Source organism: Gavialis gangeticus, unplaced genomic scaffold, assembly GCF_001723915.1.
Source record: "Gavialis gangeticus isolate Ggan-Ray unplaced genomic scaffold, GavGan_comp1, whole genome shotgun sequence".
Taxonomy (NCBI): Eukaryota; Metazoa; Chordata; order Crocodylia; family Gavialidae; genus Gavialis; species Gavialis gangeticus.
This window is the reverse complement of record NW_017728996.1, coordinates 44,771,508-44,787,885: the sequence shown is the minus strand read 5'-3', so window position 1 is coordinate 44,787,885 and position 16,378 is coordinate 44,771,508. Positions and strand designations below refer to the sequence as shown.

Sequence of the window (16,378 nt, the reverse complement as noted above, 5' to 3'; positions counted from 1 at the left end):
CAGGGGGTTGGACTAGATGACCACCTGAGGTCCCTTCCATGTCTAATTTTCTATAATTCTATGAATGTAAGAGGACACAAGCATCCAAAACAAGTCCTGCACCCAGCACACATAGGTGCTGCCCATCTACTAAAAGTTACCAAGATACTGAAGTTATACCATAGGTCAAATCACATACCATGCTTACCTGAATCTAAGATAAGGTTTCTTTCCCCATTCAACATGGGTGGAAGCCCCTCATCTTAGATTTGAGTACAAGCAGAGGGGAGCTCTGACTCAGACCCTAGGGTGGGGAGGGGGCAGGCAGAAGGGGAGGACAGGTGCTGGGGATGTAGGCACTGCAGGGAGGGGCAAGCATCGGGGCAGGCATGAGGGAGGGGACAGACAGAAAGGGAGGGAAGCGGCAGTGGGGCAGGTGCTGGGACGGGGGGAAGGTGAGACGGGTGCAAGTGGGAGGATAGCAAGCAGCAGGGTGTACAAGCATGGGGCATGCAGGCACCAGGAGGGGAGCACACAGCTGGGTGGGGCAGGTGGCAAGGGACAGGAGTCAAGGCTCAACTCCCCTGTTGCCTGTCATACTACCACCAGCCCCCTGCTGCTGTCTGCTCCACTGCAGCAGTGGGGGGAATTAATTTAAGATGAGCTTGCAAAAATGAGATTGTACACATGGAAAATTACAACAAATTTATCAATCTCATGTCTAGAATCTAATTATTGATGGATCCTCTTAAAATTAGAGTCATCTTAGATGTGGGTACAGTACCTTGTTGGAAGTCAACCTTTCAAATTAAATAAGACAACGTAAGCAGAGTTAAATGTCTGATTACAAGCAAAGAAGGAAAGTTAGGCACATCTCCAGCATACGTACTTGCCCTCCTGTTTACAAGCCTAACAAAACTGTAATACAAAACCAAGAAAATTACTCCAAAGGGAAGAAATGGGATGCGAGGCAACAATTAGGGTTACTGTATATGTTCAAAAGAAAAGAAAAGAAGAATTCCAGTGCGATGGTCAGCAGCAGGACACTTGTGATTATTGCAAAGAAAGGGGAAAAAGAAGAGCCCAAGTCTTCAAGGCTGCAATTAGTGCCATTTACCTCTAAGGAAGAAATCTGTCATTTTCCATAAGAGAGACACCTTGCTAAACTTATTGCATACAACATCATCTTTTCACAGTAATTAAATAGCAAATATAAATATTTAGGTAACTATTTAAACAAGGTATTTCTTAATTAAATAAACCTGTATGTTAGAACATAGCTTCCATATGAAATGTTATAACAATATAGTACAGGAAAAATCAGGGGTAGACCAGATTGTATTAAAGAGTTTTTACTTGCATTAAAAACATTGAGAGAGAACTTTGCTTTAAACTAAATTAATATGCAATAAAATCAATGCCCAAAATGTACTTTTGTCATGTAATATTGTCATGTTGTCATACCAAAAAAATCTGAAAAATCCAAAAAATAGATCATATGGCACCACTTAAGCTCAATTATTTATAATTCAGTCCTAGGCCCAGCTCTAAAAATGAAAGGACAATTTCAGGACTATCAGTTAATAAATGTGTGAAAATTCAATTGATTCTATTTAGTTAACTAAACAGCTTATGCACCTCTCGAGTAAGTTTCATTCAAACAAAAGAATTCCCCAAATTGTATTTCTTCTAAAACCATTTTTTCCCCTCAAAATGTTTTTTTGTAAAAAGTAGTAGAAAAAAACAGTCTTGCCATACAAATATTGGATTCCCTCCTACCCCGGCCCCAAATCAGGAGATCTTGATTTCCTATCTGCCAGAATTCTTTCCCTCATTTTCCATATGTGAAGTGTGAGACTGTAATATATATCCCTGCCTTATAAAGGTGCCAATGCTTATTTTTTATGAACCATTATAGAACTGCAATGTAGTACTAATTCCAAACTTCAGGTAAAAACTGAGCTGTCTTTAAAGTTGAGCAATTTTCATTTAAAATTTACAAATAAAGACAAAATATTGAAGTGCAGATCACTATTTTTATTTACATATTTTAACAAGTGTGTTAGAATACCTGGTTATTGTTTTTGAATTCTTTGCGTTTTCATTTGTTCTAAAAAAAGCCCTGGAATTTTCCAACATGCTTAAAAGAGTTAGTTTTCTTAAAAATCCTCTGCCACCCGTTGTAATAAACTGAAGTAACAAACCAGAACACTATTACATAAATATGTGCAAATGTTTAATACTCAGTCAAACAATTTATATAGTATTTTGCCAGCTCTAAACAATCAGCATCTAAAAACAAGTTCCGAGTTTGCTATGGGTGCCATATGGTGACACTGCTATGCTATGCCACCATAGTTTAGTATTTCCGTTTGGAAGAACAAAAGTAGAGCGTGGTACGGGCAGTTACTGTGCCTTGCGCATGGCACATAGTTACATTTTGCCGCTACGTTGCTATAGCAGTGCACTATATCCAGGGAGTGCGCCACTATGGCAATGTAGCTGGCAATCACGTGTGTCTACTGCTACATCGCAATAGGGCGACGTGTAGGCACACCCAATAGGTAGCAACCTACTGTATTCTTTTTTGGCATAGCATACATGCAAATGTCTGAAAGTCTTTCTGGTTTTATCCAGACCGATGTAGAAATTAATTCTTAAACTAACACTCAGCAATACTCTATTCTAAAATGTGCTGCTTAAACATAAAAATGTTTCAGTTTTTAAAATGTGCCCTACATAGAATTTGCATAACTATAGAGCTACTGGACACCTTTTATGAATAGGGTTCAGAAGAGTAACGGCACCTCAAAAATAGTTTATGTATTTGTGCTTCCTATATGGACTGGTACAATTATATTTGCCCATTTATGAATAACAGGAATAAACAACACAAGCGATCCAATTATTGAAACCAGAAGAAAAGTCCATAAAAACATTCGATCAAGCACCTGAGCTATAAATTTCCAGTCTTCAACAACCTAAAAAACAAAAAACAAAAAATGATCAATATGGAATACTACAGAACACTTGAAAAATACAACACCAAATACAGTGTTCATTCAGACAATCCATGGTGTCTATTTTCAATTATGCCAACTTCATAAACAACCAATCTCATTTTTGTATTGTTACACTGTGAGCTAGAGCAGGAAAGCAATCCCCCTTTGTGAAGAGGGCAGAACACACATTAATTATAGCCCATTAGCCAGAGTTACAACATCAGAACCTGACTCTGAAAAATGCTGGTCACCCAGAACTTCCTGGGAACTGAAGACACTGAAGTTTGTGGGTGTCCTTAAATTGAACACCTATCTGCATCAGGCAGCTACAACAACAGAGTTTCTTCTCAATAAGATTAGAATGCAAGCGGAATGGGCTTTTTGGTTTAGGACAGGAGTTGTGTATTTACGGAATTTGTGTATTTAGAAAATTGTGTTCTTCAGGGTCTTTTTAGCAAGAATCAAATTCATCCAAAATCTGAACAACAGTTTTGCCTACTTGTGATAGAATTTATCTAAAAAATACCATCATTATTCTGTAGTTACATTAACTAGAAAGGTAAAGTTCAACATGGTTAACCTATAAGGTTTTGTAAAATTATAGTCAATAGTTCACAATCCGAGAAGTTATCAAAATCTTTAAACTATGCGGAAGAAATAAGGGCTTTTTGTCATGTCATTGTGCAAATGTTTTCTACCACATAGAGCCCTAAATGAGAAAAACTTCTGAACCCAGTCCCACTTTAAAGGCAAGACCAAAAATAAGAACATCACTTGCTACCAACTGTTTGCAGGATTGGTCCTCTAAAGTTTTGACTCCTTGTTGTTCGCTTTTGTTCCCCTCAATTATCTCTCAGTAAAAATAATTACAAGAGTTCTAGTTTCTATGCTTAGGTTCTGATCTTACAATAAACTTTGCATGGGTGTAGGGGTGTGTCTGTGTGAATCTCATTGCAGAATCAAGACCCTGGATTGCATTTTTATTTCTTTTTGGTGTTTTGCTCATACAACTGTATTTAACATATTTAAATTATAAACAATAGGATAATGCAACATTATGGCAGAGAATGCAACTGATAAAGCGGAAAAGCAATTGTAGCCCTTCCAGCTCATATTCAGGCATGCAGTAATTTGAATGCCCAGTTCCTAAATGCACATTCAAATACCACTACACACATTTTCCTTATAAACACCCTAATAATTCATTGCAAAAAGCTTAACAGTTCAACACCACATTGGAAAAAGTAAACAAGCCTTCTCATTTATTCCCATGAAAACCAAATCAGTGGAGTTGTGCAGTGAGAATGAAAGAAAAATCAGTGTCATAACACCCAAAGGACAATACTGACTACAACTATATTGTAGCCATAATGCACACAAAGAAACTATACATTTAATATCATACTGTACACAAGAAATGGTGTGTGTGTGTGTGTATTATATATAAAAAAAACGAAGTGCATGTCTATACGTATGTTTGGTTATAAACCTGAGAATGGCTGGTCCTATCTAAGCTCAACTTTCCAAAAATCACTGAATACCACCCAAGGAAAATTATAGGTGAGTTATTTTTCACTTGACCCTTTTTGGGGCTTCTATTGACTAGGATTACTTCAGATAACAAACTGACACCACTCCATTTTGGATAAAGTGAATTCAGTTCAATTGTCATTATTATATTGATGCTTGCCTTTTTTTTTCTTCACGTTAAATATTAAATGTTAAATATGTTGTACTATGTTCTTGAAAAATAAACAATATTTTTGACCTAAATATGTTGTACTTAGTTCTTTGAAAATAAACAAACACTGCAACTACAAAAATAACAACCCAAGCGAAGAACAGGTACTTCAGTTAGTACTATATAAAACATGAGGCTAAAGAGATGCTATTTTAGGGATGTGCTACAGTTATGCACATGTAGACTGCTACTCCCATGAGAATGAACATCAGGAGAGAGACTTGGGAAAGCAGCAGATAAGCAGACCTGGGGGAATAGGCAACGGACATGCAGACTAGTTTCCCATGTAGGTCAGGTCAGGTCAGCTCTGGAAGATGTGTTATGGGAGGTCTGTGCCTTGCCAGCAGCAACTGTATGATAGCATCAAAAGCTATTACGTACCAAGTCACACAGCAAAGTTGTTATTTTGTGTTATATATTTTCAAACACTTCTACAATGGCCTGAAATAGTGTGTTTAGGCTGTAGAAGTTCCAACAAATTTTGGACAAGGAAAAAATACATTAAAGATGCTCTTAACTGATGTCACCTTTATAACAACACACTGGATCAGGCTACCTAGAGAAGTTGTGGAATCTCCATCCTTGGAAGTTTTCAAGAGTAGGTTAAACAGCTACTTGGCTGGGATGGTTTAGTTAGGGATAATCCTGCCTTGAGTAGAGGGCTGGACTACATGACCTGTGACTACCCTTCCAATCCTACTTTCCTACGATCCTATAACTTACCATCCATTTAAAAAAGGCAACTTTGGGGTGAGGACTTATGGACTGAAAACACCTTTCAAAATGCTGATGATTTAAAACACACTCCTCTGATATAAGATATACAACAGTTACCACTCACATTTAATCAAACTACAACTTGGGGCAGTACTCAGAAGTCTATTATACATAAAAATAGTTTTGATTTGAATTTTACAGCTGCTAATTTTTTCTGAGTAGTACTATTTCTGATTTTGAAATCTTTTTTTTAAGTTATATTTTTAGGATGAATTGGTACTACACCACATTTTTATTATAAAAAGCAATGAATTTTAAACTTAAAAAGCATCAGAATTATGAGCATTTACTTCCCTGTAATAATGTAAAAATAGAACAGCTCCTAAATACACTCCTGGCAAAAATAAAAAGTAAAAAAAGATTTACAATGTAGATTAATGTAATTGGCTAAATAACTCTACAGCCTTTACAAATAATTAAAAGAATATATTTTTAGAAAGACCACAACAGGCTTGAATGAACAAGAGGGCCATAGAGATTGTACAAGAAGCCTTGATAAATACATACACTTTGCCATACTTGTATTTTTTTGTTTGTTTTTTTTTACGAGGTCATGGCACTGCTTCCATTAAAGCATGACAGACAGAAATGCTAACTCATGTCAAGCTACCTCTGGTCATCAGCATACTTAAAATACAGTAAGGGATGTGTACTCTATGCCATCATTTAGATTCACATTCTAATTTCTAATCTTACCAAATGAGTGCAACGTGACTAATACACACACCTCACGAACTTCATTCTCCTTCATGACATGCCTTGTAATATATCGGATGGAATCCAGAGCTGCTTCCAAGGTATTCCTGGATGATTCTGATCCACTGATATTGCTACTTTCTTCTTTCCGAGCAAAATATCTATCTACATGACTTCTCATGCAAAGTAGTTTTGGAAGTTTATGAAGAAATATCTTGCGGACCCATGGTGCCATACCATTGTGTGTAGAGGAGGAACGATGATGAATATTAATAGCAAAGACAGTTATCACAATGGACAGTGTCACAAAAATCATAGTAAACACCAAATATTCTCCAATAAGTGGTATAACTTTAGAAGATGATGGAATAATCTCTTCTATGACAAGAAGGAAGACAGTCAAAGACACCAGTACTGAAGTACAGAGAGAGATTTTTTCACCTTCATTTGAAGGAAGATAGAAGACAAGGATAGTTAAAAATGAAAGTCCTATACAGGGAATAATGAGAAACAATGTGTAGAAAAGAGGCAAACGTCTGATTATAAATGAATAAGTAATAAATGGATACCAGCAGCATCCATCAGTTCTGTTCCCTTTGCTTCCTGTTGCAGTTACTATTTCCCATTCTCCATTATCAAAAAAATCTCTCTTGTCAACATCATAATCTTCTAGAATTATATCAACCTGTGAGCCATCATAAGTCCAGGAACCAAACTTCATAGAGCAGTTTTGGAGGTCAAATGGAAAGAAGGTAACATCAATAGTACAGGAACTTTTGTAGTTTGCTGGTGGAGTCCAAGCAATGGTGCCATCGTATTTTACTACTGTTTTTGTAGAGGTTCCTTCAAAACGGCCATCTGCACTAAAAAAAACACAAAACAAAAACCAGTAATGTTACTATTACATTCATTTTGGACAAGTGATTATAATGATGTGCTTCCAAAGTGTCATTTCAGATACTTATGAGATTTTTTTACCTTCTGAGAATAAATTTTGCACATTTATTTACAGCTCAGTAATTGTTTTGTTTTTTTAAGCAAAACCCATTTAGTTGCTTGGGGGAAAGGGTGTTATAAACAATTTATCGTTTAAAAAAATGTGATACTTTTAAAAGCAGTTTTAGTGCTGCATTATAAAAGCACTAAACATCTGATTTTTTTCCTGGACATAGTCCCTAGTCAAAAGATGTCCTTAGTGGTAGCCTAGCAAAAATCTATTTTAATGTAGCCAAATAATACAGATATTAAAAAAATCCACATGGCACCAAATGTTATTCTATAAATACAATAATAGACTTATTATCAAATATTATACCATTAAACTACAGGGACTGTACATGTATATTAAAGTTAAATAGACACTTTCATTTGACATTTATTCTACCTAGGTCTATTATCTCTATGCATGAAACTTACTTAATATGTCAGTGTGTAAGTCCAGTCCATAAGAGTGCGTATGGGTGGCTACAGGCTATTATGTACACTCGGGACTCAAAAATCCAGGGGGAATTCTGAAAGATCCTTTGCATTATTACTATTCTTGAACAGAACTACATCCAATATCTAACTAGCAAATAGTGCTGCATGAAGGAATTTGTGTACCTGTTTTTTCTTTTTAAATATCTAAAAAATAGATACAAGAACAAAATAAAGGTTGCAAAACAAACTAGTCAAAAGTCTGGAAATGCCAAATTTAAGGTTGCCCGTACAGTCATAAACTCAGCCTCCTTACTTGTACTGTGTTATGACCATCATATGATTATAAACTATTCTGTAGAACCTAAATCTTAATTTATGAGCAGGTTGGGTAAAGAATGAGAGAGGAGTAGTTTATTTTATAAAAATAGATTACAATCTTACTTGTCGTACAACACAATGTCTGGGATCCAAATGGAATCTGATGGGACACGAATAGATGTTATTCCAGCATAGTCTTCAGGATTCCACCTTAATTTTACATCTATCCATTCCTGTAAGTACATGATAAATGTTAAAAAAATCATGTCTGTAAAGAAAACTTAACATAGGCAATGTGGGCATGAAAGCAAAAAAAGCAGAAACAAGTTAATAAAGATCAGACTTCTGGTTTCCATGATTTTAATTACTACATCGATCCAAGAAGTGACTGGTTCAGTTTTCAGTTCTTCAGTTTTAAAGACATTTTGTTTGACAACACTTCTATATGGTGTTCAAATATTTAAAGCTTCTTCATTTTAAAAAACATTCACCTACATGGAAACAGTTATAAATAGTAATGGATAATTTTAAAGATTTGGTTTGAATGAATGTCCAGACGTTTAGGCACTTCTATAAAGGTGGTCTAAAATCTATACTCAGAAAACAAATCCCATTGTTTCATGAGACTGCTAGTACTTCCTGGTTCCATCAATACTGGAAAGACCAGCACTATGAGTATCTTAGCAGTTTGGTAATATTTCTGAATTTTAAAAAAATATAGAAGTGCAGGAGACAAACTGAATCTCCAAAAAGATCATCATTTGGACAGACCTTTAAATGAGATAATGTGCCTAACACACAACAGAACTGACCATCAAACCTAAGTACTTGCAGTGACAGTCTGGGAGGGCAGGAGGGCAAAGACTGAGGCAGTCTGCTGCTTCAAGATGGGAGGGAGCTGTGTCTACTTCTGCCTTCATTTGACCATTTAATAGTTAAGCCAAAAAGAAATACCCAGCTGTACCTGGCAGATGTATTAGGGGAAATGGAAAAATGGAGGGAGATCCACACATACAAAGTTAGCCAGCTCTGTGCTTATCTGGGTAGCAGCCCTAAAGATTCTTTGAAGTAAATGTGATATAAAAGGACTGTAGGCCAAAATTTAAAAATGAATGTATAGCAGTTTAAGGGGAACTTGGTAATAAATAAATGCAATGCTAATAATCATTTCCAAGTTTAGCTCTGGGTGGTGACTACTATAACTTGCAGACATATTCTGTTTACAAGTAAATACGTTTGGTTTTTTTTACAGCCAGTCCTTTTCCCTAGAACTCCAGGTGGTTTATAGATTCTGAAATCTTAGACTATGTTAATCTCAAAAGGCTCATCATACTATCTTGGCAGGATAACTTTACAATACTTTCAAAAACACTTATACAGCATGTTGCTTACAATAGGTTTTGACCATAAAACCCCTAACTAGTGCTTCTTTACAGAAAAGTTAAAATATGTCTTCCATATCTAACTTATAAAATAAACTTTTCTAAAATGTTTGAATCTCTTATTACAGTTTTGTTTTTGTAAAGACAGGTGGTTTTTAGAAAAGTGTATTATTTTGAAACAGTGTTACAGCTATTAATTCTTTTTTTAAAAAATCAGGTACACAAGACAAAATTTAAGCTTATGCAGTTTTTAGATAAAGTTCCTGTAACACACACTTCAATTTTTTATTTTTTTTTTATTTTTTTATTTTTTTTTTTTTTATAATTTTACATTTTAGTCAGGTACACCAAAATATTCCATAGATATTTTGCACATACCTGTTTCAACCAGACATTTGTTGTCATCAACTGATTTTTCTCATCCTATAAAAATAAAGCAAGTTTTTATGCAAAAAAAGTTTTTCACTGCATTTCACAATAACTGACTTTGTTCAAATGAGGACCATAACTTATCATATAAACTTTAACTCAGGACCCTGAAAATCATATTGGTCCTATTTTCTATTTTCAGAACAGTAATCTTAACATAAAAAGTGATTCTTCCTTTCCATATATAAAGTGTGTGTGTGTGCGCGCGCGCGCGCGCGTGTGTAATAAATAAATAAAAACTGAGAAGCTCCTTTAAAACCATGTTAATAAAGAGCCCGGAAAAGGCTTTCCATGATTCTTACTCTTCTTAAAAACACTAAACTCATTTTCCAAAGGTTCTCAATTTGAAAATAATATTTTGAAGTCAGTAAATTTAAAGTTGCCATCTTTAATATTATATATTATGCCAGGAAGTCATCTTCATTTCTATGGAACTAACATGCTCAAGAAAATTCTATCTGCTATTCTTTCCTGCAATAGATTGTCTTTATTTTTATAGTAATAGACTAACAATAAAACAGATTACTGTGTTTATAAAAAATATGGCTCATTCTTGCTTGAAATTTGAACAAACAGAAAACATAACTCTTCAAATACTAAAGTTTCATGTGAATCTTGTTAGGCTGAAAGGTTACTTTTTCTCATCAATCTTCTGCTTTGAACATCCTCCTGTTCTTCCTTCATCTTCACTTAGAGACTCTCTCTTTCTGTGGCTTGCATTCTCACCCTGTTCTTAGCTTATTGTATTTAAAATCCCAGATGTATATAATTACAGTACTATTATTTTCATAAGCACTTTCCTATTCTGAAAACTTTGCTTGTAGTTTGCTTTTAAAGGAATTTAACATACATACCACATCCACTAACTGGGAGATTGCAAGACCAAACTTTATTTTTATTGTGTCATTCAAGTGTTCCACTGGGCGAACCCATCTCTGATAGTCTTGAAACAAGTGCTTAAATAAGCGATCTTCACTTTTTGCAATAAAGGAAGGTTCTGATGTACCTGCACAAAAAAAAGAGAAAGTTAACATTGAGTGAAATTAAATAAAACTTGTTTTCCTAAGAACTACCAACTTGTGACATTTAATTATGTAAGTAGTTATGTTCATGTAGAAATCAAATTTATCTAATCCCCTTCTCTTTGCAAGAGTGTTACAGGTTAAGTTTTTATAAAAGTCACTATTTCTATTATTCATTATTCTCCAACAGGCAAACAAATTCTATGGGCTTGTCTACATGAAGTCTTAATTTCAGATTTAAAAAATTTATCTGTTTAGATTAAAAAACTGTTTTGTTTGTCAGATTAAAACTGTACTGTTTGTTAAAAAGGACTTGTGTCTGCATGATGCTGTTCCTTACTATACAGTAAATGAGAAGGCACGGTGCTGTTTGTCATTCCATCTGAAACTGCACTAATTTCACATTACAGTAAGTTACTGCATCCTCATGGACATGCGATCACATCTGTGCTGTAAATGGTTCTGGAAGTTCTCCTGCATTGCACTGTGCCCACAGAACAGCCACTCTGTTAACCTGCACGTCCTCTACTGCTGTAGGATCATGCTGACTGGGGGAAAATGATAGTGTTCAAATCCCAGTGAGCAACCACTTCTCCATTTGCACTTGTATGCTTATGGAATCAACACAGCTAGCATTTCATCCTAGCCCTACACCATGCCTTGTGCTAGATCATCATAACAGTGCTGAACTCCTAGACCTCCTCATATTTTAGGTGGATGACTGTGGAGTCTGGACAGCAAAACACATGTGTTTTTTAGGCTACTGAAAAAGGAGTGCCTGAGCAGAGTCACAACCAGGACTTTAGGCAGTGCCACCTTAAAATAAAAAGTAGATGAAAATGCCTTACAAGAAAACAAAGGTGAGAAATGAGACCTCCAACAGAGTCTGTTTTTTAAGTCACCTGAGCATATTCCAGAGACACAAACAGGATTTCGTCATGGAACACAAATACACCCATATGTCATCTCCAATACTGCCAATACACACAAAGGAAAGTGGAGTCCAGGACCAAAGAGCACTCCATGGACAAAGATATGCTCAAAAAAACAGGACCTCTGACATGCAAGACACCACCTGAAACATGTCCCCTTCCCCCAAGATAAACTAGACACCCAGCACCAAATACATGTTACCAACATTTCTTCTGGCCTTGAAAACACTTTCATAGTACAGCTCAGGGGCAGGTCGGGGGTGGGGGGTGGGCAGGGTAAAGAGGGAGAAGCAGGGGCATGGATGCCCCCCCACCCCTTTCAGTTAACCATGCCATAGGAGTCAGGGATTTTTTAAGTCCCCAAAACAAGTAAGGATTCCCCACTTCCCTCAGTGCTCAGAGGCATGTCCCCTCCCCTCCTCTGCTGCTGTCTCCAGCACCCTGGGGGTGGGATGGGGAGCCCAAGAGCCACTCTGACCAGAGTGCACACAGCCAAGCTCAGCCAGAGACAACAGGGACAGGTCCCTGCCATCCTGGGAACAGGCATGGGGAAAGGGAACCCATCCACTGCTGTCTCTAGCAGAGCCTGGATCCACGGGCAGCCTGGCTGAAGCAAGGCTGAAATGACTCTGAAACTCTCCCTCCTCCCCCCCCAAACGAGGGCAGAAGCAGCAGGAGGAGGGGAAGGGAGGGCAGCAGGAGGGGAGGGGAGGTGCAGCTGAGCACAGAGAGGAAGGGAGGGCAGAAGGAAGATTTTTACCTGTTTAAGGGGCTTAAAAGTCCCCAGCTGCTGCTCCTGCAGCATGGTCTGTCCACCCTGGTGTGTATGAGAAAGGAGTGGGAGTGGGAACACAGCCACCCCTGCAGCACTGGTCAGTGCTCTCACACGCTCCTTCATAGAATCCTGAATCTACCCAGAGTGCAGCTGGCCACCTGAGAATAGCTGCAAGTCTCATAACCTTGCCATTGTTTCAAAAGCAGTGGTGTTCTGTGCTATAATGTGTCAGATATTTTACTGCCTGAAGTTCATGCCACCATCTCAGGCAGATGTGGCCTAGTAGTTTGTCCAAATTCTACTTCCCTCCTTTTATGACCTCAAAACGGTGACTTAACTTTCCCACAATCAGTGAAAGTACAAGCCATTTTGCAAAGGGCAGCCAGCTATGCACAGATTACCACTCTCATTTCTAGCTTGTCCTCCTCTCTCCAAACCCTGCCTACCATGCCATGTGTCCAAAGGGTGACTGTTCCACATTTAAACAGAAAACTGACACAAACTTGATAGCAGACCATTCTATTGTTTTAAGCACTCCTGTTCTATTAAAAAATATGTATTTCATTTTGACCAACCATATATATTTTAGAGTGTAAGAATTAAAAAGGTTTGCTTCTCAGTACAAAAATACATTGCAACCATAGAATTCAATTTAGGAAATGTATGGTGTGCAAAAACAGCATCAAAACATCAACATTAGTAAAACCCAGTGAGCCAAACAATCATTGCAAAACTGCATTTATGTCATAGGAAACTTCTGGCACGTCTGCAGGGGATTTAAAATGGAATTTTAGGTAAAGGAAACTTACTAAGGTGACAAGGAAAAATGAGTAAAAGCACCAAGCAAGCCAGAAACCCTCAGGCACAGGTGATGAGAAGGAACTGAGATGTCAGGGCAGTTCTCCCCTTTATGACCTTTAAGCATAGGGCACATGTACCATGACCACAGGCTCTGCTGCAGAAGCTCCGACTAGTGCTCTGCATACACATGCCATTGCCTGCAACTGAAGAACTGAGTGTGTGCACAGAAAATGTTCTTAAACTACTTAGTCATACTGATGGGTTCTAAACTGACTGAAACCATTGACAAGAGAGACCTAAGCATTACTGTAATTAACTCAAAGCATAACAAAAAAAGTCTGAATAAAACGTTAGTATTATTCTCTATTCCTTTCTTAATACAGATTTAAAATATTATATTATATAAATATAAGGCTCTCCCATACCAGAAGTTCACTGCTATCAATCTATAAAGGATAGCAGAAAAAGTAAAGCGCCAGACAAGGGAACAAAATGTATTAGAGACTGGGAAAGACTTCCCAGAACAGGAACAGATTAAGACCATTTAAATGTACAGAGGAAATAAATGTATTGAGCATGACAGAAGTAGATAAAATAGTGAATGGTACACAGAAGGTCACTCATAATAGAAGGGAACAATTAAAAGTAGTGTTACACATATGTACTTATATAAATACAATTCTCACACAATGCTCATTGCCACAAGGTCTTAAGTGAAAAGGTTGAGTGGGGTTCTGAGCAATGATTAAAGCCTTTGTGAACAATATAACACTAACTTAATTCATTTTTTTCAAGGCTATTGTGCATGCTTTGGGATGTAAGACAACCCTCACTACAGGAAGTTATGCAGAAGCTTTTCCCATCATGTTACTGCAAAAACTATCCATTATGGATTTCTTCTCAAGTACAATGTCTGAACAAAATGCAACCTAGGAAATTATTTTTCCATGCTGCTAACTGGCCAAAGCTAATGTCAGCTCTCTCACGAAGCTGTGGTATGGTACCAGCAAAATCCACAAACCACTTAGAAACCCAGGAAGAACATACATATTGACAATGTGTTTCAAATGAATTAATAGAGTGGGCTTGTTTAATGCACTACTAAAACACATGCAAAAATCCATTAAGAATCATTCCCAGCACATGCAATAGTCCTGCACTGTTGTGAATGTAGCCATATGGGTGAGTCTGACAAGCGTAAGGCTTTGTAATAAGGCCGTGATTCTCAACTAGCACCCTGGTTCAAGATCCTTTGAAGAGTGCTGCAACGAGATAAGCAGATAAGCACATGCTCAGGCTTTCCGCTGCTTGGCTGTTGCCCCACCCGGAACTGCTTGGTTCCTCTGCAAAGTAAGCACTGCAATAAATTACCATATTTACTTGAATACAAGACAAGATTTTTTCCCCAAATTGGCATGTGAAAACAAGCCCCTCATCTTATAATCGCATACAAGAAAATCTCATTAAATACATTGTCTATCATTAAACTGCTGTTGGCATGTGCTCAGCAATGGAAATCAACCATTAAGTTGATTAAATGCAGCCAACACTAAGCATGACTATAAAACACATGGCCCATACTGGGCAGACATGCTGATGGGAACCTTATATATTTTATTAAAAACCACACTAATCACCCTACACTTACAGGTCTAGGACGGAGGATACTTGCCTGAATAGAGCCAGACAGACTTGATGACTGAGCTCTGCTCAGTTGAAATTTTGGAACTTGACCATTGGCCATTGCTCAACTGAATTTGGAACTGATTTGGTGTTGAAGAAAAACTTGTCCTTTTGGATAGGAGCAAAAAAGACGGGGGGCATCTGCACCCTAAGGCCTTTGGGTCTGGGGCTTGCACAAGAATACCTGCCTCAGTTTGGAGGGGATCCAAAGCCTGAGACCAATGGGCCTGGGAGGAAGGATACTTGCCCCAGTGTTAGAGCCATGCAGACTTGAAAACTGAGCCTTGTTTAGCTGAATTTTGGAACCTGATTATTGGGCTTTGCCTAGTTGAATTTGGAACTGATTTGGCCTTGAAAAAAGATGTTTTTAAAAAAGAAAGTTTTTATTGCATATAAGTGCAAAAGTGCTGCTCAAAAATGTGTTTGTGTGTTACCTATGCTAAAATTTGCAGCAGTTTAGAAAAAAGGTACATGCATAAATTCTGGATGACTGTATTGTGGATACTATATGCAAGTGGCTATAGCCATTTTTAATTATCAAAGTTATTGTTTACAAAGTTGCTCCTCATTCCCATGTGATCAGGAAGTGCAGGGTCTGACAGTAAGGAGAGGGGGAAAGGGCTGCCAAGGGAAAAAGCTTGGGGAGAATCAGAGAGCAAAGGGGTTACCTGCCCCCTCCTCCCCAGCAATGTATTTTCCCTGCTATAGCACTGGGAGGGAGAGAAATTCAAGGCAAACTGACAATAATTAGATTCTATATCTGGAGAACAATAACTAATTTATAGGTTTTCCATATATAGAATCTAATTATTGGGGGGGGTCATCTTATAATTAGGTTCATCTTCTATTTGAGTAAAGAAGGTAGTTAGTTGTGGAGGGACAGAGGGAGGCCCCACAAGTGAGGGAGGACGTGGGGCTGGGGCAGAGGTAGGTGGGACATGGGACGGAGCCATGGACGGCTCACTCAGGGGCTGGAGGGGAGGGGGGCACACAGAGGGCAGCTCCCACCGCTGTGCGCACCCTCAGGGGAGGCAGGGGGGCATGTGCCTGCCCCCCCCCAAGGTTTGTGCACAGGGTGAAGGCAGGCTGCCTGCTCCAGGCTCAGGGCTGCAGCAGCCTCTTCCTGGCAGGGGGCTGGGCCAGGGCTGTGCTTGAGGTGGGCAGTAGCAGTGCTGGGAGGGGGGCTACAAGGTGGCTATAGCCACCCAAAATTTGCTGTAACGGCCCCATAGTCCCCCCTCCCAGTGCCATTGCCACCCACCCTGAGCACAGCCCTGGCCCAGCTGCCCCATCAGGAAGAGGCCAGCACAGCCCCTGGCCCTGAGCCCACAGCAGGCAGCCTACCTTCACCCCACACACAAATCGAGAGGGCACATGCCCTGCCATACTTCCCCCAGGGGTATGCCCAGCAACAGGAGCTGC

At 38.4% G+C, this 16,378-nt stretch overlaps 1 protein-coding gene across 1 annotated transcript in view; it reads right to left on the bottom strand.

The window, feature by feature from the left end:
• Window positions 1–1,995: 1,995 nt before the first annotated feature.
• Window positions 1,996–16,378, bottom strand: part of CHRNA5 (cholinergic receptor nicotinic alpha 5 subunit) — a 23,834-nt gene continuing 9,451 nt past the window's right edge. Inside the window, exons 2-6 of the mRNA XM_019504408.1 lie at window positions 10,598–10,749; window positions 9,693–9,737; window positions 8,056–8,165; window positions 6,227–7,058; window positions 1,996–2,960 (exon numbers count right to left, since the gene is read on the bottom strand). Of these exons, the coding sequence (XP_019359953.1) occupies window positions 2,799–2,960; window positions 6,227–7,058; window positions 8,056–8,165; window positions 9,693–9,719 (1,131 nt within the window). The 5' untranslated portion in view covers window positions 9,720–9,737; window positions 10,598–10,749 and the 3' untranslated portion in view covers window positions 1,996–2,798. The remainder of the gene's footprint in view (window positions 2,961–6,226; window positions 7,059–8,055; window positions 8,166–9,692; window positions 9,738–10,597; window positions 10,750–16,378) is intronic.